This window comes from Porites lutea, chromosome 2, assembly GCF_958299795.1.
Source record: "Porites lutea chromosome 2, jaPorLute2.1, whole genome shotgun sequence".
NCBI lineage: Eukaryota > Metazoa > Cnidaria > Anthozoa > Scleractinia > Poritidae > Porites > Porites lutea.
The window spans coordinates 7,301,024-7,324,209 of record NC_133202.1 but is presented as its reverse complement, the minus strand read 5'-3'; the positions used below and the strand labels follow the sequence as shown (position 1 = coordinate 7,324,209).

Genomic DNA, 23,186 nt, shown 5'->3' with positions numbered 1-23,186 from the left:
AATTTATTCATCTCTTACGCGTGCGTGTCACACGAGATGGCACAATTTGTGCTAAAAATAGCACATTTGGCTATTTTGATGGAACCAACCCCATTAATTGAAAAGGTACTAGTTGCGGTATCCTACCCCGATTATGGCTCCTGAATACAATTAAATGGCTCCTGTCACAATGCATTGTACCCAGGCTCCTGTAATGATTAATTACAGTAAGTTGTGTGCTATTTTTCAAGGAAAATCTAATCTAATTTTATGTAAACTGAGCAAAAGTGAAATTTTAAGGTTGTATTCAGTCTTTGATGTTGCCATGGAAACTGCGAAAAGGTCAAATCTTACCTGTCAATCAAAATCTGTGATCAGTATATTTTTCACTTGCCAAGTTTCAACCTGTGAGCTGCAATCTTTCTTTTGCCATGATTTGGCAAATGACATACACTCACAAACTGCTAAAACTGTGTCCATGTACAGCCACCTTAAATTTCAGGGTATGCTCGTCTTCGGAGCATTAGATTAGATCATTCTGGGCGTGGCTCAGAAGTTTATTTGACCATCATAAATGGGGAGCTTGCTCGCAGACTACGTGGAAGACTATATTTGACCCCTACTACACATCGACACAGTAAGACGGCAATTACTCTTTTATATAGACATATCTATAAAGCGATTTTTATGGGTATTGCAAAACATTGACTATCCAGAATTTGGCTGTCGTCATTATATTCAAAAAGCTGCAATTTCTACCCTATTTAGCGTATTTTAAATAAATTGGGGCCGGTTCAACACCTTCAGAGTCGCAGTTAGCCTACGAATTCAGCCAGCTGTCTCCGGCCACAAAACTTCCCTAGCTGGGACACCCGGTGCAAAAACCATATAGCGACAAAAAGGTTTTGTCCTCTTTCCCTTCCAGTGTTGAATTTTTTGCTTCTGTGATGCCAACTTGCACAAACCAACATTGGGAGGGTAGAAAACATCCCAACTGCCCCAACTAATGAGACGAGGATTGTGGCTGTATTCACAGGCTAGAGTCCCAGCCCGGCGGAAAAACGGAAACAAAAGCGACTATCTCACTAGCTTATCACGTGCGATACATGCGCTTCATATGTTCTTCTTGCAACTCTCCCCACCCTCTGTTTTCTTGACGAGACCTAGAACAAGAGATACACTTTCCTGAAGTCACGCACGTACAATTCGACTTTGTATACTGCGTCGTTGCGTCGATTGTTCAAAAAGGTAAACGGTGAACAATAATCTAAAGAACTTGTGCCTTACAAAGACAGGTTTTGGGGACGTATTTTGAAAAAACTGTAAGTATTACATCGGCCGCATAGGGTTTGCTGTAAGTGGAAAGATTTTCACCGTTTTCTGTGCCGCCAGCTCTCCCATCTCCAAGTTGAGATCTTGCCTGCAGGCTATCAAACAACGAAATTTTTAAACCTGATATATTCATTAGACTTGTTTTGCGGATCTGTTCTCCTTTGCGGTCAGGAAAACAATACTTAACTTGCACGTACTCTGTTTTTTCAGTGTCCGCGGGATCTCTGTCACTTCCTGTCTGGTTGAATATTCGATCATGGATAACGCAGTCAACGAAGGCTAGCAAGCGTTTAGGATTTTTCCACTGTTAGTTAGTCATCTTCCATCTCTCGCGTTAAATATCAAAGAACATTGAGAGCCCCCTAGCGTATTTTAAATGGTCTGATCACCATGATTCCGGATTTCTTCTGTCGTGGGTGGAATGCCGTTCGAGTTAGATTCTGGAGTATTGGTTACAAGAAACGCATCGTACTTCAAGGCGGTATTATCATTTGCATCGCGCTGGCGTTATTTTTGGTTTGGACTTCACTATTCGCGGATTTAGCCGACCTGGACATAACACAAAAACTGGAGGGAAATGGTAGCACAATTTGGGATAAATGGGTTGAGGAGAAAGGTCTAAAATCCATCGGAGATATCTGGGATGGCTGTGGTGAGCATTTTAATATAATTTCATACCCCTTTGACCTTGTAGAATTATCGCGAAAGGACACACAGAAAAAATATTGGAAATCCCCGCTTGAGAAGAAAGAAAACTTAAAAGTTGCTGATTCTCGTGCAGCAGGGAAACTATTTTGTTTCATTTGATTGATCACCGTTTAGGATTTTATCTATGCTATTGTAGGTTATACAATCCGTTTCATCCAAACCCTTCCCAATTAATTAACTGTTGAAATTTTGTTAATTCGGAGGAAAAAAAAACAGATGTTGGTCTTTTCTGTGAGTCGAAAGGATTTTAAAGAAACCTTTTGGTTGGAAGACTATACAATTAAATATAGATGTAAAAATGTTTACGGTCACAGCATGTGAGTGTTCTTCCTTTCATCATTGTTTCATTTTTTTGCTCGACAACAACAACAAAATCAAAACGCGAGGAAAAAGGAACTTCTGTATTAAATGCAGCTATTAGTAGGGCCTTACCTGTTTATTGATTAATATTCTTCGCAGATCTCGGAAGTTTCATTTTTATGGTTTTCAACTCTAGACTCGACTCGCGGTGGAATTTATTATAAAATAAAACACCCGTGACATGAACAACCTTTGCCCTTCAAAACTTTAGGTTGAGTGTTGGCGTGAAAAGTATCACCCGGTGCATTTCCTGTACACACGCGATTTGTTTTAACTGAAAAATCCATTGAACAGGTTATACCTTTGGTTATCTCTATGTTCTTGTTTAAGTGCTAGAAACCTGTGATTTCTTCCCTGAAGAATAATTTCCTGTTTTGCTGTCAACTGTACAAAAAGGTCAATGTCAGATTATGGGTGGTTAAAATTTAACAATAATGATGAAGAAAAAACAGCATGCATTCTACAGAGCAAACTTAGATAGAGTTTCGTCACGCAATCGTCAGTCTCCTCCAGATACAACCATTAGCACAGCTCATGTAATCAGTGGTGGATCCACGGGAGGGCCTGAGCCCCCCTTATTTTCTGACGAAACTGAGGCCCGAACGGCTCTGAAAAAATTTTTAAGACCGGACTCCCCCCACCCTCCTTATCTTAGGGTCTGGATGACCGGGCCCCCCTATCTGAAGGTCTAGATCCGCCGCTGTAGGTTGAGCTCATTTTAAATTAAAGAGGCAGTGGAGCGGTTTTTTTTTCATGAAAAAAGCCATGATGATTGTCAGGAGCGGCTCCCGTGATTGTCAGGAGCCGTGATTGTATAAAACTTGAAGGATTCTTCCTAGCGTGGGTAGACTGCAAAACAGTCAGCGCGAACAGTCAAACTAAAGGTCTTGAGCGAGGCTGAAAATGGGCAGACACTTTTTTCTCCCGCTTTAATGGGCGTGTGAGGCTCGAACGCTTTGCGCGCGTGAGACTCTTAGGCTACTCTTACGCTGCCTAATAGCTGATTTTAAGAAAAAAAAATAACGACTGTTTTGCAGCACAGCCAAAGACGTGATGCGTAAGCTCTCTTTTGTAAAAGCTGTAATGTATTGAGACGTGTTGACAATATTTAAACTAATTAAATTTAAACTAGTTTACTTTGACTTGCAGATCCCAGTAAACCAAGAAAAAAGATAGGAAAAGTGGTGATTCATTATGACTCAAAACTGAAGCGTGTAATCGCGACAGCCGTATCAAATTTTACAGCAAGTAAGTAGTTATCCTGTGCCAGGCTCTCAGATAGTATAGTGGAGACGTATTTGAAACGAGCACAGCGAAAATTAGACCCGCGAGATCTGGGAAAGGGGGCGGCAGCGGGTTTTTGGCATCTCTTTTTACTGAACGACTTCACCATTATCTTGGAGTATGATTCGTTTGCTCGTTTCAAATACGTCCCCACAATATTATCTGAGAGCCTGGCTCAGGCTAGTAAGTCGAGTTCATCCCCTTCCAATTTCTTCACCCCTTTTTAATCCATTATTCAATTAGCGTGTGTGCAGACGTCTCCTAATGATATATTTTGTTGCACGCAGAATTTGGGCTTGCGGGGATTCGATTCCTGACCTCTATGACACCGGTTCAGCGCTCGATAACCAATTGAACCAGCAAGCCAGCCGGGAGCTGGTCATTAACTTGGCTCCCAGTTTGCTTGCTAGCATAGGTTGTGCATTCAAACTCCGGTTTAAGGACACACGCTTAGTACGGACACCTCATTATTACGGACAGTTTTCCTTGTCCCTGGTGAAAGTAAGCCCTTACATTTTCTCTAAATTCGACCCGCTTAATACGGACACCTCATTATTGCGGACAGTTTTCTTTGTCCCTGGGGAAAGAAAGCCCTTACATTTTCTTTAAATTCAACCCACTTAATACGGACACCTCATTATTGCGGACAGTTTTCTTTGTCCCTGGGGAAAGAATGCCCTTACATTTTCTTTAAATTCGACCCGCTTAATACGGACACCTCATTATTGCGGACAGTTTTCTTTGTCCCTGGGGAAAGAAAACCCTTACATTTTCTTTAAATTCAACCCGATTAATACAGACACCCCGATGATACGGACACTTTCTATGGCCCCCTGGGAGTCCTTATTAACTGGGTTTGACTGTATAGAGCGCTGCACCGCTTCACCGCTGTATCGCAGAGTGCAGGGGTCGAATCCCCCAAAGCCTTTTTGCTTTCAAGCTTTCTTGTCGCAATTGACGTTGTGTCTTTAACTGAGACGATCTTATTTGCAATTGCATTCATGAACTTTTTTTTATAATTTCTCACAGAATTTTCACTTCATGGAGGAGCAGTACATATATTGGCCAAGTTCAGAGGCCATACTCTGTATGATGTTGAACACGACATATGTAAATTGAATGCAGACACATTTTCTTGTCCCATGCACAAAGGTAGATTTACTGTCTTGCCCTCAGTAATCCTTTTTGATCAACAGTAGAGACTCATATTAAGTAAGTAGAATGTGATCGTCCGTGTGAGTGAGTGACTAGAATGTGATCTTCCGTGTGAATAAGTGACAACCCCCAGATAGAAAGATAGCAAGCCATCAACAGTGGACGTCCATCACGCCTGTTTGTGCAAAACTCTTGTTTACCATTCACATGGACAAACTGGTCGGTTCACGGTTTGGTTAAATGGTGCGCAAAATTCAGGACTGGTAAATTTCGTCCCGGAATCGCGTTTGCCTTTTTACCTCCAGGCGAATTTAGCTGTAACCATTTGCATAAATCAGTTCCATTTACCGAAAAACAGCCGCCGGCCGCGAAAGCCTGAAAATGGTATTAAAAATGGCTTTGAAGAAATGGAACAGGAATTTCCGTTTGGAACATTTCAAACGGGAAAAAAGGACTAGTCTACCTTTTTAGACGTTCCGTTGCTCCTGGAAATTTTTCCACTGTAACGACCTGAAAAGTCGTGCTACATTTACTTTATAACTGGATTTTCTGGAAACTGTATGTAAATGATAAACGACCAACTTTTTGTCGTCTTTGCACGACTAGGACGTGAAACTAAACGCGACAATGTTTAAAAAAATAAAATGAATTCAATTATATTATTCAATGACTTTTTCTATAACGTCGCCGTCGTTGTTGCTGATAAAAAGCTTCCTACTATCTTTCTAAATATTCCGTTTTGGTCAGGAGGGAAACTTTCTGAAACTTTCATCCCTCGCTCTCGCAACCTCATCGATCAAAGAAGTCGACTTGTGTTCAAGTCCATTTGTGACGTATATGCGTATTTTAGCTGCTTAACCGACCTTACCCAGGTATAACAAAAAGCGTCAGTGTAAAATACCTCGAGAATGGCAAATGCTATCTCTATAAAATATTCGTTTTATGGCGAGGTCCTTCCTATAGATTCGTAAGGAGGTCTCCGGCGTAATTTTTTTTTTTTTTTTTTTTAAAAAAAGACATCACTGTAACTAGATGTTGAGAGTTGACAGTTTTAACAGTGTATAATAGAGGTATCTCACGATCAATGGTCTTTTTTTATTATTTCAGGTCAAAAGGTGTACGTACATGAAGCAATCAAACTTCCAAAAATGATTCCAAGGGTAACAAAACAATTATTTCATAGTATAAGGCCAATTTAAAGTTCATTTTAGACTGTGAAATGCAAAGGAAACGCAGTTTATACAGCAGAAAAATGTAACCAAACAAAAACAGATATATATTTGGCCATCCATTCTTCTTTGTTATTTATTTTTCTATTGAGTCGCTAACCTGAGAAAAAAGCCGACACGACACCACTGCTTTCCCCGCGAAATGACGTTTAAGGAACGATTGCAGAAGTTCCATCCTGATGAGGTGTCACTATCCAGGTCTGGGAATTGCTTCTGATTGGGTTGCAAATGCTTCAACCAAGAAGCACTACCCAGATCTAGCACGTACGTCATCAGTGTGGAATTTCTGCGCTTTTACCTTAGGCCCCTTAGGTCCACGCTTTCCCGGATATTTTTGAATCCGCAACTTTTTCTTTCCAGATACTAAAATCTCCGCGGCCACCCATATCCGGATATTTTTGAATCCGCAAATTTTCCTTTGCTCAAACTGTCTTAAATATTCACGGTAAAGAACTGGGCTCTATCTTATGACGTCAGTAGATACAAAAAATATCCGGATTTAGCGTCCATACATTCCCGGATACATAGCGCGGATTCAGAAATTTCTTCCACTCTGGAGAGGGATTTAAAAAGTTGCGGATCGATTCGTCCGCCGGATACACCGGATACGTGTGGACGGTAACCGTATCCGGAAAGAAAAAGTTGCGTATTCAAAAATATCCGGATTAGACGAGAAGGAAACTGGACCGAGTTAACTTTCGCAAAGACTACTGGGACGGTTACCAGGGACAGGGGAAAAACATCGGCCAATAGCTGACCGGCGCGCCACCAGTGACCATCCCAGAAATAATTGCGGGCCGCATCTCGGTTCCAGTTCCCTGTTTGTTTTTAAAGTGGCGAGTTTCGAGGGGAAACCAGTGATGGCTTCACTAAATTTCGGCCGTTTTCTCAGGCCCGTCAGGCGTTAAACTAATGGATGATTACTTCCTGCAGTTTTTTCATGTTGGTACATTTCTAAAATGGAATATTTCCTCAAAGGCTATAAAGTCGTTTTAAAAATACAGGATTGTTCTTTCCTTTTAGGGCGAATACTATGCTTCTGCCAAGCTGTTAAATGAGAAAGAGGAATGCCTTGGAATGACAGAATCCGACATCATACTATAATAAGAGTTAATGACAATATCATATTAATATTAATTTAATATTAGATTTGTATTCCAAAAGGTACATTCCTTGGATATAACTTAAAGCTTTTTTTTTAATGCAATTCAAGTACGTTTATCTAATAGAGCGTTTTCATCTGACGTCACGGCGGCAATATTGGTGTTCCAAACCAATCCTGTGGGAGTTGAACTCTTTTCTTATGTAACTTTCTTTTGTTGCAATAAATTTACAAAAATCCTGGCCAAGTGAGTGATAACGCTCTTCTCTATAGAGAGAAGTGTGACGTCACGTTACCATGGTAGCAAAACGGCAGAAAAGCAATGGTTTTAGATTAGCAAAACAACGACTTTGCTCGTACATCACGCCTTTTTGTACATTTCATTGCCCTCTTTATGGAGTAAGTGAACACAAGACAAAAATTTTCTTTTTCTTAACTTAGGTACGGTCCTTTCTGTTTCAACTCCAGAAAATTTCGCTAACATTTGACAAATTCAATCAAATTGAGTAAGGTCCATGAAGATAATATTGGTGTTCCTGGACAATGAAACGGCGGCCATATTGGGGTCCCTGTGGGCCTTTTTCTTACTTGCTTAGCTGCTGGCAACGTTAGTGAAAACGCTCTAAAGTAAGAGGCTTACCTAGCCTGTTCTAGGATGTTAAGATAGAAGGAAGGGCAAGAAGAGGTGAGTCAGGGTCGGCCAGAGGGTAATGGTATACCAATATACCTTCTAGAAATTGGCCTAAATACTTATTGCCAAATGTTATTTCTTTTAATAATATACCTTAAGCTGAAAGAAGGCTGACATATTCCATACGTAGAATTATTAATAATTTCAACCAAAGGAAAACATACACTTCATGAAAAGAGAACCCTGTATACAATATAACCAAACACAATGGCTGACCTCAGGCAAGTAAAATACAGTTAGGGAACTGAAGACTGCCTTAGGTTGTTTGCTACCATGGAGCTTTAAGACATTACTCATAGAAATTATTGTGGTAGCCTGTTCCAGGCTCTCAGTTAGTAGAGATGACGCGTAATTAAAAGGCACGTGAAAAAACGTTAAAACGTGAAAACCTGATCTGGGAAAAGGGGGTGCCGCCTTTCCTCTCCCCACTTTCTTCCCGTCATATTTTCGTGTTCGCACGGACCCGACTATCTCGGAGCCTGGAAGAAGCTAACATTGTAGGCTCTTGTAATTGTGTGTAGTTTGAGTGAGCAGCCGGCAACATATTGACTGTTTTTCGAATCCCTTATAATACACTCTCTTTGCCCCCCATGTTTTGCATAAGTTATTGTCTTCAAATGCTCTTGGGAAAATTCAGTTCTCCTAGGAGTATTTGAAAAACAATGGTTTATGCAAAATTTGAGGGGCAGACACAGTGTCTTATTAGAGAATTAAAGGAGCTGTGTCACGTTATCAATCAAAATTCAAACAGTTGGAACCACCACCAAACTGGATGAAACATAAAAGAAACTGCTCAAAACATGAAACGAAGGTATAAATAACATGGCAAATACAAAAGGAAAAAAGGATGAGCAGTCTTGAAGAAGATTGGAACGGATGACAATTGCGGTTTTTGAACCTTGTTAGCCTAACAAGTTTTCAAAGTTCATTTTTGTGGCTGGCAACCTCTGATATAATGCTTGGAAGACATATTCCAGTGGCGGATCCCGGGGAGGGCCCGTCCCCACTTAATTGTAGACCAAACTGAGGCCCGAAGGGCCGAAAAAATTTTTTTGGGAGACCGGGCCCCCGCTTATCTAAGGGTCTGGATGACCCCCCGCTCCTTATCTCAAGGTCTGCATCCGGCACTTATGTTTGACACGAAGCAGAAAGTAATATTGCTCAAGTTCAATCGCAAATAAGGACGAGGGATTGATATTATTGACAAAACAAAGTCGACAACCGTGACTCAGCCCATTAGAATGCGTATATGTGGACAGTAAAAAAAGTATTTAATTTGGATCTACATTAACCAAGGAACATGTGCTGAAAAGTAGGTAAAGAACACCCTGGTGTTACAATGTTTTTGACACTTTGCTTGCTTGCAAAGATAATTTAACATTCAGTTAATTTTTTATTTTTTTGAGACAACAGAGGATCTCTTGGTCCAGATAATGCCAGATTTTTTTGGTGTGCTAAATTGCAGCATCGCATTTATATTGAAAGCCGGAAATGGGATTTTGTCCACTGACTCAACAGTTTAATCTCTTGCTTTGACACTAGGAAGGAGAGTGCCACTGAACACATCCTCGGAGACCCAGGGGCAGTTAGTCGGGACCATGGAATGTTCGTGGCTAAAGTTTATTATAAGATCGATCTTATAGTAAACTTCCGCCACGAACATTCTATCTTCCCGACTAACTGCCCCTGGATCTCCAAGGATGCGCTGAACAAAGTAGATTGACTACAGGCACACCACGCTCTGTTCGTGTGGCTGTTATTGAAATCGAGGGATCAATCTAGAAAAGAAAACAGATGAACATTTGCTCCAGGAAACAGATTTCATTGTACCAGTAGATGGTCCAATAAAATTTCAAACAGAGTGTTTTAACACTCCCAATCACTCATTTAAAAACGAGCGATTGGGCATTTTTTTTACCATCCTGAGATAAGCAAGTCTTTGTTTTTGCAACATCATTTCTTCGGAGCAATGGCCACAAAAGTTACCCGTATTTGTATCTTCTCTAGACTGACGTAACCTTCAAACGGCAGACGTTTCTCCTCGCTCACCGCCGCTGACGAACGTCCCTCAGCGGCGATGAGCGAGGAGAAACGTTTGGCGCTCGCAGGCTAAGACTGATGTTCTGTTTGCGGTAACAACCACACAAACAGTGGGTATTTTGCACATGGGTGGCTATGTGGTTACGCATTTTTCTTCACAGTTCAAACACAAATCATACCACAAAACAATTTCTAAAAATACTTTATTTTTAAGAGTTAAGATAGCGTGGCAACGTCGAATCATATCAAACCAATTTTAGCAATTATTGACACACTTCTATCACGATATTTATGACTTTTAACTACTGTTCTCTTGACTAATGGTCTACTTAAACTATAATTTAATAAGAAAAAAATCTCATTTTAGACAGTTAAGGTTCTCCTTAAATCCAAAACTATTCAATAAAGTAAAATGAGGTTGACTGAGATGGTTATCAATTCAATATTTTTTTCAAATAGCTTTGGCAAAACAAATGTACTTACTACAATGTGGAAGTCACAATGTCCATGCCAATTTTAACTTGACTTCAGCAAGACAGAAAATAATTTGGATGAAAATGTATATTAAGTACAACACACAAAAGAATCATAACTGTACCTAATGGATTTTATTTAATATTTTAAGGAAGTGAGTTTAAATCACCCTTGAAAGTACTCAGAGGGGTATAAAATTAATGTACATGACCTGGTGAGGCCCAACGCTTTCTCTCAACACACAACAGAGCAATTATTGTATGACCTTGTTCGTTATTTGTTTTATCACCCAATGGATGAAAAGATCAAAACATGGCCTCTTCGTTTTCCCGCCAAAGAAACCCTAATATTGAGAAGGCATTGTTCAATTAGCCAATCGTGTTGCAGTATGACGTCAACGCGAAGTATTGGTTGAGTTCTAGAAAGTTTTTTCCGCGAGCGTTCGCTCAACCAACCAAAAGCCACGCGCGTTTGTATCCGTTTGATAGACCAATGAAATCGCTCTATTTCTGTTCGTTTGTTGTTTCTGTTTTGTTCTCGCGTTTTCATTTCAAGGTCATACGAAAATCGCTGTAATATCAAGGAAAAATCTTGCACTGTATGTCTAAGTTGCAAAATAATAAAATGTAACATTTTTTGGCCTGTGTGCCGACACCTCTATTTCTTTGGTGTCCCTTCTCCGCGTGCAACGAAGGAATAGGGCACTTCCGAGTTCCAAAAACCCTCACTTTCAAAATAAGGCAAGCTGCACAACCTTCCTTGTGAAAATGAGTTTTCGGCATGAGAATGGAAACTCATTTGCATATCAAAGGCTGAGCACTTAACCTCATTTTGATACAGACGCCCAGGGAAACTCGGAAATGGTCTATTAGGAGACATCTGCATGTAGGCTAGTAATTTTATTGAAATTAAGCATATTTTTATATGATGCAAGATCACAGTCCCATTAAATTCAATGAACAATAATTTACAATCAATATAACGACTACAAATATAAAATGTAATATCTACTTACTTATGTCTTACGATAAAAATACCATCTGAAGTCAATCTGTCTATCCTGTCATTATTATTGTGGAAATATCTTTACAAAGAACAAAATCTTTCCTTGCAAAACCTTGCAAATGACAACTTCTTAATATCAAAATCCAATGTATAAAATTCCAAGAATGCTCCTTGTAAATTTCCAGCACTTCAACAAGCTTTTTAAACTGACTTTTAAACTAGTTTTTGTGAATGATAAAGTGGTTAGGGATGCAAAAGATTGAAAAGTAAACTTATTAGGTTTAGCTTTTCATGATGACTTTCAGCTATTTTTTACCAAGTAAGCAAATAATAAAGCCAAACCAACAGGGCGGCTTTAACCAGGGGGGGGCATTTACAAACTTTTTGGGGAAATGTTTTGTTTTATTTTCGTATTACATGTGGGTTTTAATTTGCTAGCTTGAGAGTCAAGAATGATTTTGAATTGTTTTCATGGTAAAAAAGGAAATCTTCACTGAAGAAGATGCTCGATTTTTTGGGAGGGTTAAATACCTTCAGACCACCTCGGGGCAGAGCCATCTAAGCTTTGGCATTACTATTGAAATCACTAAACTGTTAGCATCCCCCAAAAACCAATCATACAATTTGAATTTTTTAACAGCTCACATGACAATTCCATTGGCAAGTGCCATGTTGGTCACGTGGCATTCCTTCCTTTTTACAAAAGCAATAATGATGGTTCATGGTTTGAATGCCCTTGTTTTTAACTGCTACAGTAGAATTCTCCAGAAACATCTCCACCTTCTCTCTACTCAAAATATCATCAATAATCAGTTACCTTGCATCTTGTCCAATTTATTGATTTGCCATGCAAAAAAGTGCTACCTAAAGCATTCATAGTCATTTCAACTGCAAAACATTTGAGTCACTGAAATTGCCTTCCTTAATTGGGGAAAGTGTCATGACAGATGGTCATGTGAGCTATTAGAATATGCAAGTGCAAACAACCAATTTTTTCACAGTGCTAACAGTTTATTGATTTCGGTAGTGCTTGCGGTCTGTCAATTTCCAAGAAATAAAAATTCCACAACAACAACACCAGTCAGCAGTGGGGAATCAGTAAGTTATACCTGAGATGACTAAATGGATAAGGGGCAGGGGGGGGGGGAGGGTCCTCCCTTTAATGGCCTTAACAAGGGGGCTCTGTCCATAAGGCGTACCTTTTTCAGGCTTCAGCTTTATAAAGGTGATGCTACACAGGACTATTTGCAACAGCAATTTTTAGGGCAACACAGCATTGCAATACTGAAGCAATGTTGTAACCATTCCAAACAATGTCACAACAATGTCACTGTGTTGCACTAAAAATTGTGGTTGTGAATTGTCTTGTTTAACATCACCTTAAAAGGGTAAAGATTTCAATGGCTGATGTATATGAAAGGGTAGGGAGATCTGTCGTTTTGGTCTGTCAAAGGACCTAAGAAGGATGTCAAAAAATGGTATACAAAAGGGTGAGGAGTTGAGGACCTCAGGGAAGAACCTCCCTGTATGAAACTCTGTTGAGTAGCCCCCCACCCCCCCCCCCCCCCCAACTTCTCCATCGATCCTGGGGAAACATCAGGGTTCTATTACATTATAATAAGCAATAAGATAAAAAGATAACTTAATGCTAATTGGAAGCACTAATAAAATTGTTATTAAGAGTACAAGGATGAAACATTAGCCATAGTATTGTTCTCACTGTGCCACTCAAGCGAAGAGACCAAGGCGAGTTGTTTTTGCTGACAAGAAAGTGTGCATAACAAACACTACTGGTTTGGGGCAGCCATGAAGATCCAACTCTAGATCCAATTCCTGTAGAGAAAGACATTTTGTGAGATTAAATTCAGGAAGGATGATTCTTGGGAGAGAAACAGCAAGAGTCATACAGAAATATCGCAGACTGTAATGAGTAGCAGAGAACTCATAGTTTATTACGCCCTGAAATTTGTAAAATATGTAGTATGCTTATCCCTGGGATTGCTGCTCTTAAAAACAAAAAAATCCATGACTTTTAAGTGACATCAAAACCATTTTATTGAGCTAAAATTTCATTTTTGCTCGTTAGTACCTTTTCCAGGCTAGGAATAATCTTTTCATCATTTTATTCTTTTTTTTTTTTCACATGCCTTGGAAATGATTAGTAATACTGTAGCTAAAACAACTGTCATCAGCTACATTGTACTTCATTACCTGGTCTGACTCATCAGCTCCAAATTCTAACCACAGCATTCTTTGTCCGTCATCAGCTGAGCGTTTCAGTTTTTCAAATGGGAAGTACCACAAGACCTGTGATCGCCCATTGCCTTCATTACGAGCATCAGTCAGAGTGAATCCATTTTCATAGTGAACAGTAAGACGAGCATCTTGGTCTCTCCAAGTTACAGCTGTTGACAAAAAAAATCCAACTATAAAATGTCCAAATTGCTTTTTTTAAATATCAGCATCTTCTCTCTCTTCAGTAAACCTTTTAGGTCCCAAGAGTGACCAACGTCAATTTTCTCCTGACAACATCAGTTTACAAAAACAAGATAAAAGGTTATAAAAAATTATTAAAACTATCAACGAAGGGAAAACATTTTAATCTTTTGTCAAATCTTCTCACCTAATTCTTTGAGAAAATGTATGGAGATCAGTTTGGAGAATTTGTATGTGGATATTACGGCTTTAAGGGTTAATGGACTAGACAGGCTGTTCATCAGGCATCGGAGATCAGAGAATTCTCTGTTAACCATGCAAAATTCTCCAGCAAATCTTCAGTAGCCTATGACTATCTTAAATTCAGACATGAAGCCTCTTTCAAAATATTCTCCTGTAACGTTACACCTTTCTCCTGCTACTAGAATTCTTAGTGAAAACCCTGACTAGACATGGTCTCTGTCATTCTTCATTATTTTCTTTGACTCTTGATAAGGCAAACACCTTTCTTAGATGGACACAATTGATTGTTCAAAGGTTGTGCTCTTGGGAAGGTTGTAAGGGAGCCAAGAAGCACTGAACATAACAAGTTTAGGGTGCTTGGAACCTAAGTTTTGTGCAAAAATAAGACTTCCTTGGTGTCAAAAGACAAAAAAAAGTCAACAGAGGCCACCAGGTTTTGCTGAGTCACAGCCTTGCTGCACATTTTTATGTACTATTACTGTCATATTTTTAACAAAAAAAGGCACCAGTGCCAGAGCTGTTGTTAAGGTTCATAACCTGTAACACCAGTTATTAGTGGTAAAGCTCTTACCACAGTTTATTTCTTTAATCAGTGTAGCAGCATCATGGGCTCCCTGCACCAAACTGCGTGACCAGTTAGCTAACTCTCTTGGAGTTTCCACTCTAAACATATGCGCCTCTACTCCTTTTCTTGTACCAGTACGAGTTCCAAATGTCAGGTCCTCTTGATGAATGTGAGTACTGCCTTGCCCAGAATGAACAAGTCTGCAAAAGTAAAATTTTGATATGACAGTTTGTCTAGATGTAAGTGTTTTAATTGAGAAAAAAAAAATGGAAAAAGTTTGCCACTCACACTAGTTTGAAAATAGTCATTATGGCCAACTTAAATGTGTTGTAGCTCGAAATAAACACGGTTCTCAACAGAAGCCAGCATCTGCCTACTTTAGAATTTGAAGCCGCTTACTTTGCACTCTTTTTGCTGCTTTTCCTTCCCTAGTCTATAGCCCCTCTGTTTGTCACAACTGCCTACTTAAGGTTTGGCAGATGCATACTTTAAATCCTATGAAGAACCCTGATAAAAATCAGGTTATAATTTGTTAACATGGGTTGATTCTCAATTTCCTTTTCCTAGTCATAGTTATTCATGAATTAGGACTAGGAGACAAAGGAAATTGAGAAGCAACACATGTTAACAAATTCAACCAGAACTTAATTTTGACCAGCTATTACATTTCATATTATTAAATCTTTAAGGTTTGAGCAGGCAGCAAAATTGGTGGCTGCTGGCTCATTGTGACTGGGCTGCACTTATTTAACTCAGAGCCTATACTCTAGCTCAGGAGGAAAGGAATACACTAGTGATTAAATATTCCACCATGGCAGTCAAAGAAAACAATTGAATGTTTTGCGCCATCAGGCATGGTTGTTTTGACTAAAATTTCACCTATATTTCACCATATAATTATGCTGTCTCATTTTCAGTAACCTAACAGATAATATTCATAATTTATAACCATAATTCTTATATATGTAACAATCTATTAAAATGAAACAAGAGATGTTGAATTTTGAGCTTGTTGAATGGGAATTGCAAGCTTGCCATGAGCATGGGGCAAGGAAAATATCTTGTGTCCCGACAGGATTCAAACGTGCAACCTCTCAAGCACCATTAAAGAAAGACTCCTAGAGAGCACGTCTATATTCTAAGTTAATATTTGACATGCATGCTGCATGCTGCATGCTGCATACTGCTAGGTTCAGCATTGCTGAGAGCATTCTACATGAAATAAAGAAAATTGGTGAATTTTTTTTACATCCTGTCGAGAAATCAAGATTTTTTCTTTGACCCATGCTAGTGACATGCTGATTATCTCATTTTCCCAATCCATTATAATATCTTTATCACTGCACTTTAGTGTACAATTGTAACTCACCTTGTTGCTAACAAGGGATGGCTAGTAACAGGAGCACTCCAGTCGTCGCGTGACCATGGAGCTGCCACATACAACAGCATGTCTTTCTCAGTAAGAGCAAGAAATACAGGTTTCCAGTCTGTGTGCGAGCTGTCTCCACCAAGATGAACTTGTTCACTAAGCCATCCCATGGCCTGTACTTCACGATAACCAGAATCTGAACTAAGCATGTCATTAACTTCTTCAATGGCTAGAAGCAAAAATAATAAAAGAGTTATGACACAGACAATAATTCCAGAAAAGTTCTAAAAATTCATTTTACAGAAAACAAATTACATAAACTTAAAAAACCAAAGTTAATTTCATCTCTCAATGTTATTAATCCTTTAAGTCCCACGAGAGACCAACATCAAACTTATTCTAACAACATCAATACGTCATCAAAGGAATTAAAGGTTGTGAGAATTATAAATTATGTCAATTATAATGTCAGGTCATGGTTTGAGATTTGTGATGGGTGGATTTCGATCCATTTTTTTGTATTTCAAGGTTCGCTTCTTTGAACTTCAACGTTTTGTCGCGTGTTTTTGAAAAGCGCAGTAAGTTTTACCTTTATAGCTCTAAGTTTTTCATCTTCTTATACACTGTCAAAACATGGCAAGTTTCAAGTGTTCCTATAGAGCTTGCAAATCCAAGTGAAACACAGATATGGAAGGGTGAAAACGAATTGGTACATCACCACTAACAAATTTTTTTGTCAGCTTCTGTTCGTTATTGCTGTTATTGCTCGTTATTACAGTGGATGCTACGGTAACAGTTTGCTGGATGTTGCAGAAAAACTCAAAATCCTGAAACGTTTTTTGACAATAATTTGTACGAAGGTCACATGTTATCTAAAAAAAAACAGCTCTAAGGTGGTTCTGTGTGAACAGAGCATCATAAGGAACAAATTTTCAGCCGGTTAAAACTTATTCCAGTGCTGGCTATGTGATTTTAGTAAAATCCAACTAGTGGTCTACTATCAATGCTGTGTTCTGATTGGTTAAGCTAATACTAGGCTATATGTTATAGCCCACTAGTAGTGAAAAGCGCCGGATTTTTGGCGGCAAAAAAGAGTTAAAGTCTAGATTTAACTAGCTAAAGTTGTTTTGTCTCAATATTTTTGACCAACTGGTTGGATTTTACTATAACAGTTATTCCTCTTGCCCTCATGGCCTCTGAGTCAAAAGCCCATTAATAATAAATAGCCTCAGTGAAAAGCCCTCTTCTCAAATGTCCTTTCAGTGGAGACTATGGTAAAACTGAGAATTTATTCTTTACGCCACAAAAGGACCTTAAAGTCATGTACCAGCAATTTATATCCGAGTTTCACTATATGCTACTTCATGTTCATTGATTTCTTAAAGAAATGCTATTGTTGATTTATTAAATATCAGTTTTAATCTTCTGAATAATGAATGCTAGGGCAAATTATTCAGCTCGAAGAAAAGTCTTGCTGCAAACTGTACATTAATAAATATTGAACCAAGAAAACTAAACTTTGATACAGGCTTGGATATCCACATACAGAGAGAAAAACAGATACTTTGTTTTATAGGAAAAATTTTGAACATTTCCATTTTGTAAGCTAGAATCCGAAATGTATTTCGACTACTTCAACAAGTTTTCGTTTCTTGAAAATACGGGTCATATTTTTTGAAGAGATAAGCATGAAATATTAAATACAGCTAAAACAGAGCGCTTGACAAAATATATCATCTTAATTTTTTGTCTTTGTTCAGTAAACAAGCCATTAACACTGACAGGAATGTTTTGACTGTCTATGAATCACAGGAACAGTAAACAGGAAGGTGCGAACAATGCTCTCCACTCAAAAGTGCCACAATAATTGAATTTCCAAAAAATTCTCCCAGCTGTTCGCCCGAACTTTATTTACAAAGAAAGAAGGGTTATTGAAAAACGCTTGTTAAAACCCTCGATTTATTTTTTCAAGTAACAAGCACTTAACAGATCAGGAATATAAAAAATAAGCCGCGTTAAGGGAAAATTTAGTAAGTGTTTTTAAGAGTTCTCAATTTCAAGCATGCAGATGCAAAATAACACGATTCGCCATAACTGCTGAATAAAAACTACGAATTAGTTAATTCACCCCGCCTCTGGAAGATAAGTGAAGAGTTAAGCCCTAAATCCGATGATCGAGAAGATTGAGATCGTTTGTAAAAAAAATCGCGAATGATATTTCCGACTTCGACGCCCAATTTTATGGCGCAAATTGTTGAGTCGTGAAATCGCATGATACGATACACAACATACCTGGCGTAATCAACCGTGTGATATTTGTATGAATATCAATAAACCATTGATTGGCCGACGATCCATCTTTTCCTCGCAAAATACATGCCGATCTGCCATCAGGATTATAAAGCTCGAAAGTTCTTCCAGCACTTTCCACCTTCGGCGAAACGTGTTTAGTAACGAAGCACAACTTGAGAGGAATTTTCTTCACTTCGATACAATTCGCTTTGCTTCCTCCTTGATCACTGTTAGCACTCCCATTTGCAGCACCACTTGCGTTTGATTCAGCTGTACGATGGAAATAAGGCGTAACTTCTTTAACGTATTTCACAGTCAAATCGACCTCTTTGCCGGCGCGTTTCAGCGCCCTGACGGCTTCGTCGTGAGTAGCATTGCGAAGGTCTTCGCCATTTACTGCCAAAATAGCATCTCCTATGTACAAACTCTCCGTTTGATCTGCAGCTAGCCCTTTGAAAATCTTAGAAATGAGTATAGGCATCTTGTTCTCCTTGCCACCTTTGATACTGATACCTAAACCACCAACTTCTTGCTTTATCACACGCACGGTACGTATTTGGTCCGCGATAGTTTGTGGCGGTTCCACATGGTCGTTCGCTTCTGGTGAACGCGGCGGGCTAGGGGAAGCCGGCTGGCCATTCACTGCAGAGTTATCTTCTACATTAAGAGTTAAAACATCGTCATCAAGGGTGGCCAGTACTCGTTTCCACCCATCTTTTGTGAAAATTTCTAACATTCCCGAGCGTGATGTGGCCGCCATTATGGCCTTACATTCCCCTTATGCGAGTAACCGCGGGGTAACAGAGAAGTAGAAAAGACTGGTAAAGAGTTGATTTTGATCGCAAGAGGATATGCACTATATTATATTTTTTCTTTTCTTTTTTCTTTTTTTTTTCCTCTTGGAGAAGAAAAAAATAAACAGCAATGTATCCCCCCGTGATTTTTTAACAACAATTTCCGACTTCTAATTTTGCCTTTGTAATAGTCGGTGCGATTGTTGCGCACTTTTTTAGACTTTTTATGTTCCCCGGCCTTGGGCTCGCTGATTAGGTAATCGGCGGCCAGCTCCTTAGGCGGAATAGCCCGCCCTGTGCTTAATGATCGCTGGTCAACATTAGTGGTGAAAGTTTATCGTTTTTAACAGGGTCATTAAGGGACTATTCTGACACTATTCTATGCGCTTGAATTTTCTTTTATTTTAAGGTTTTTTTGAAAACGGTTTACATTCGCCAAACAAATAGTAGTGATAAGTATTGTATTCAAGTTCTTAATCTCTCAGTCTATTGTCCTACTATCATAAAAGAATTAAATAGTGTATTTTACGGGCCAATGAAGTATTAGGATAAAAACGAGATATTACGAGAAACAAGTTGGGAAAGTAAACTTTGACCCTCGGTTCGCACGTGCGACGTAATACACCCCTGTAATAGTATACTTGACTTAATTGACTTTGAGTTTTAGGGAAATCACTGCTCTTCGGGGGACGTGCGCGTTTTTTATCCCAAAGTCTAAATTTCAAGGTACCTTTTCTTCAAACGAGTCTTTACTTAAATAAGATACCGCCGAGATACAGTATTTCAACCAAGGGGCGCGTTTCTCAGTTCTTTGGAACACAGAAAAAGTCAAAACAGGCATAAACTTTGTAGACCGTAGTGTATTCGAAGCATAGAACTAGACTGCTTGAGGATATCAGCTGGCATATTCTATAACTGAGAATCAACCGCTCTACTCAAAGCGTTAAACTTTGTCACGAAGATTAACGATTATTTTTGTTTTTCTTACTTTAAAGCGAATCTGCAAAAATGAGATTTTGTTTCGTGATCGGTTGGCTTGCGGTAGTGTGCATAATTCCACACTTGACGTTTTCCGCCAATCAGTCGGTAAGTGACAGTACATGTACATTTTAACGTTCTACTGTGCAGCGAATGAATGCGAATAATGCGAAAGTTAAAGCTGTTTTCCTTTTTTTGCCTACATTTCTCTCGCTCAACAATGTTGAACAGACTTTCAGCAAAGTAGTCTAATCATATTTGACAAGAAATGGTTAATAGTGTCAGTAAAAAGAAACTTTCACTAAAAGAACTATTTTCCTTAGTTCTAGCTTCCTTGCAGTTTTTATTTGTTTTTACGAGTTTCTACGTAGTCCCGTTTTGACCAGAGGAAGTATTACACTGTAATTCATACTGCTTGAAGCACTGATAAAGTTAAAGAGTTCTGCTCTTGGTTTCAAGTATATAGATCACTTTGACTTTTATTGCCGGGGTCTTGTGATAGTTGTGGGAAAAGGACTACAAGGAAGTCCTACAATCACGGGTTCTTCGAAAGTGATTTGGATCTTTATTGGCCAATTTAAAGTCATACGAAAATAATCTGAAACTGCGCACGCCACAATGTGCGAAACCAGTCCTGGCGAGACCACAGGAAACCCAATAAAATCGTAAGTGACTTAATTGTATGTATATAAATTGCTTTGAAGACACAGCATCCAAGCCACATGTGCTGTGGAGTACCAGGGGTCCCAGGTGTTCCCGGTCTCAATGGAAGAGATGGGGCTAGAGGAGAGAAAGGATATGTGGGAGCACCTGGAAAAAAGGGTCCCATAGGACCTCCAGGGAAGGCTGGAGAAAAAGGACCTCAGGGGGACAAAGGCGATCAGGGAAAGCAAGGACCTGTGGGAACCCCTGGAAAGAATGGTCTCAAGGGGCCTCCTGGTACGACTGGAGTAAAAGGCTCTCAAGGAGATAAAGGCGATCAAGGCCCCTCTGGTATTGTTCCTCAAAGAAACTGGAAACAGTGCTCGTGGAAACCTTTGAATGAAGGGAGGGACAGTGGCTTGATAAAGGTAAAAGCTAACCTTAGGTAGGCTACTATACTGTCAAATTGACTGCATCCAAGAAATTTTTCTCTCTAATCTGTATGATAATAATTATAATTTATATTTCACGGCGGATAACTGCTACACATTCCTTTCGCCGCTACTCTTTTTCAGTAACATTTAGAAAAGTAAAATAAATAAACCAAGAACGTGTATGCCATCAATAAATACGGAGAATCGTGTCTGGACGGTGGTTAAAAAATTGCTGTTAACCCAGGCCGCTAGCTACAATCATCATCACCAAACCATCATCAACCCATTGAATCGTTACATTTTATCTAAATCTTTAAAACGGCGAAAATTACAACTTTCATAATAAACACGGTCATAAAATCTGATAACATTTCTCATATTCAGCATCCTAATTTTTCTTGTTATTCTTAAAGGACTGCCATTTTGTCAAGAAGGCCAGTAATACAGCTTTGAAGGTCGAGTTTGATGGCGATTTCAGGATTTGTTGCTGCGTGGGCTGTTGTAAGCGTTGGTTTTTCACTTTCAATGGTGCTGAATGTTCCAAACCAAACACAATCGATGCAGTTGATGTTATTGCTCGACACCTCAGCAACAGTGATATCAACATTCACAAGCACAGTCAGATTGGAGGATACTGTGAGGGGATTGGCAAAGGAACCGTGCGAGTTGGTTTGGCGGTGGGAGACTGCGGTCATGGTTACAAGAGCGGTTCTGATGCCTACGCTGGGTACATCTCCACCAGCCGCATCCTCATTGAGGAGGTACCACCACCCCAGTAGCTACAGAACCACGTGGTGTCTCCATAAAGCAGCTAACCATGAAGAAGACATAGAATGCAGTGAAGAATTTGGATGCCTTAGCTTAGTTTGCTTCTTGCTTGCTGATTAAAACCTGACAGGGAAAGTTAAATAAAATGCATTAAAATGGAAAACAGTGCGTATCTGAATGTCTATAAGTCTTAGATGAGTTTGGACTCGGTTTGTTTGTACTCGGGTCGTCAATAAGCGTTAAACGGCCAAAATTGTCAAAGGAACTGAGCCGGAATTAGAGTATCATTAGCAAGCTTATGATGTCACTCCCTTCTACAGAAAGCGTCAAAATTATACTATTCAACCTTTTTGTTATGAAGGGAAACTGGGATGTTGCATCGTTGAGACTGTAAAACCGAAAAATTTGAACTAATCGCTGGAAAGCCAGTCGACTTTTAGAGCGATACCCTTTCTCACAGCGAATATAACTGACAGTTTCGACAAACAAAGAACACACACGCCACTTTATATAGTTTTAGGGGCGGATCTAGGAATTCAAATTTTTATTAGAGGGGTCCAAACTTTTGCTAACACTTAGCACCTCAAGGAAGGCGGTTTGTTTTTCCTCTTGTCTAGACGCGTCCTTTCATGTCCTATGACTTTCGCTCAGGAAACATCTTGATTATCTGGAGGCCAAAATATCAATGCTGTCAATGCTTCACGCTTGACAAGAATTTAGAAATATAGACACTATATTAATAATTTATTTCTTACATTGGAGACCTTTAGATTCGAGGACGAGGACGGCTACGAGTACGAGATTTGACTTAAAGTTTTTTCGCGTATTCTCAAAATATAGACTCCCCGGAAAGCTTTATTTTACCATTTTTCACTAGAAAAGTTAGCATTGTTATCTTTAGTTAAGGAGGTTATACGCGCTCTCCCGATCGCAAAATAATAAAACTTCTAACATTTGATATCTTGTTTTCGCCACCACGACATTCGCGCGAAAACTCGTAGTAGAATAACGACGGCTACCACGTTTTCCCGCCAAAATGACGCTGGTTCACGCGCGTACACTACTTAGTATTGAGAAAATCTCGTACTCGTAGTCGTACTCGTCCTGGAATCTAAAGGTCTCTATTCATGTATTTTTTCGCGTCTCGTATGTCGGTTTTTTCAATATGTGGCTTGCTTTGTATTTTTTTTTCAATGAAAATGCTTCAAGGGAAAATTGCCTCCCATCCTACTACTAATACTACAACCACCACCACCACTACCACTGCTCAGCTGACTGCTATGCTACTTCTACTACTACTGCTACA

General features: G+C 39.3%; 3 protein-coding genes across 3 annotated transcripts; 2 read left to right on the top strand and 1 right to left on the bottom strand.

Moving 5' to 3' along the window:
* The first annotated feature begins 1,596 nt into the window (after positions 1 to 1,596).
* On the top strand, positions 1,597 to 7,489 carry LOC140927586 (putative phosphatidylglycerol/phosphatidylinositol transfer protein 2). Its single transcript, XM_073377262.1, has 5 exons — positions 1,597 to 1,963; positions 3,529 to 3,627; positions 4,693 to 4,815; positions 5,926 to 5,978; positions 7,071 to 7,489. The coding sequence occupies exons 1-5, from the start codon at positions 1,702 to 1,704 to the stop codon at positions 7,149 to 7,151; spliced, it is 618 nt and encodes a 205-aa protein (XP_073233363.1). The 5' UTR covers positions 1,597 to 1,701; the 3' UTR covers positions 7,152 to 7,489.
* Positions 7,490 to 12,962: 5,473 nt separating this feature from the next.
* On the bottom strand, positions 12,963 to 19,053 carry LOC140927576 (beta-1-syntrophin-like). The gene is made up of 5 exons (XM_073377252.1): positions 18,265 to 19,053; positions 15,973 to 16,201; positions 14,610 to 14,803; positions 13,571 to 13,764; positions 12,963 to 13,192 (listed from the first exon to the last, which is right to left on the bottom strand). Exons 1-5 carry the CDS (start codon positions 19,022 to 19,024, stop codon positions 13,088 to 13,090), a joined length of 1,482 nt encoding a protein of 493 aa, XP_073233353.1. The 5' UTR covers positions 19,025 to 19,053; the 3' UTR covers positions 12,963 to 13,087.
* Positions 19,054 to 19,689: 636 nt separating this feature from the next.
* Positions 19,690 to 22,058, top strand: LOC140927575 (collagen triple helix repeat-containing protein 1-like). Its single transcript, XM_073377251.1, has 4 exons — positions 19,690 to 19,784; positions 20,054 to 20,144; positions 20,741 to 21,106; positions 21,526 to 22,058. Exons 2-4 carry the CDS (start codon positions 20,067 to 20,069, stop codon positions 21,889 to 21,891), a joined length of 810 nt encoding a protein of 269 aa, XP_073233352.1. The 5' UTR covers positions 19,690 to 19,784; positions 20,054 to 20,066; the 3' UTR covers positions 21,892 to 22,058.
* The last annotated feature ends 1,128 nt before the right edge of the window (positions 22,059 to 23,186 follow it).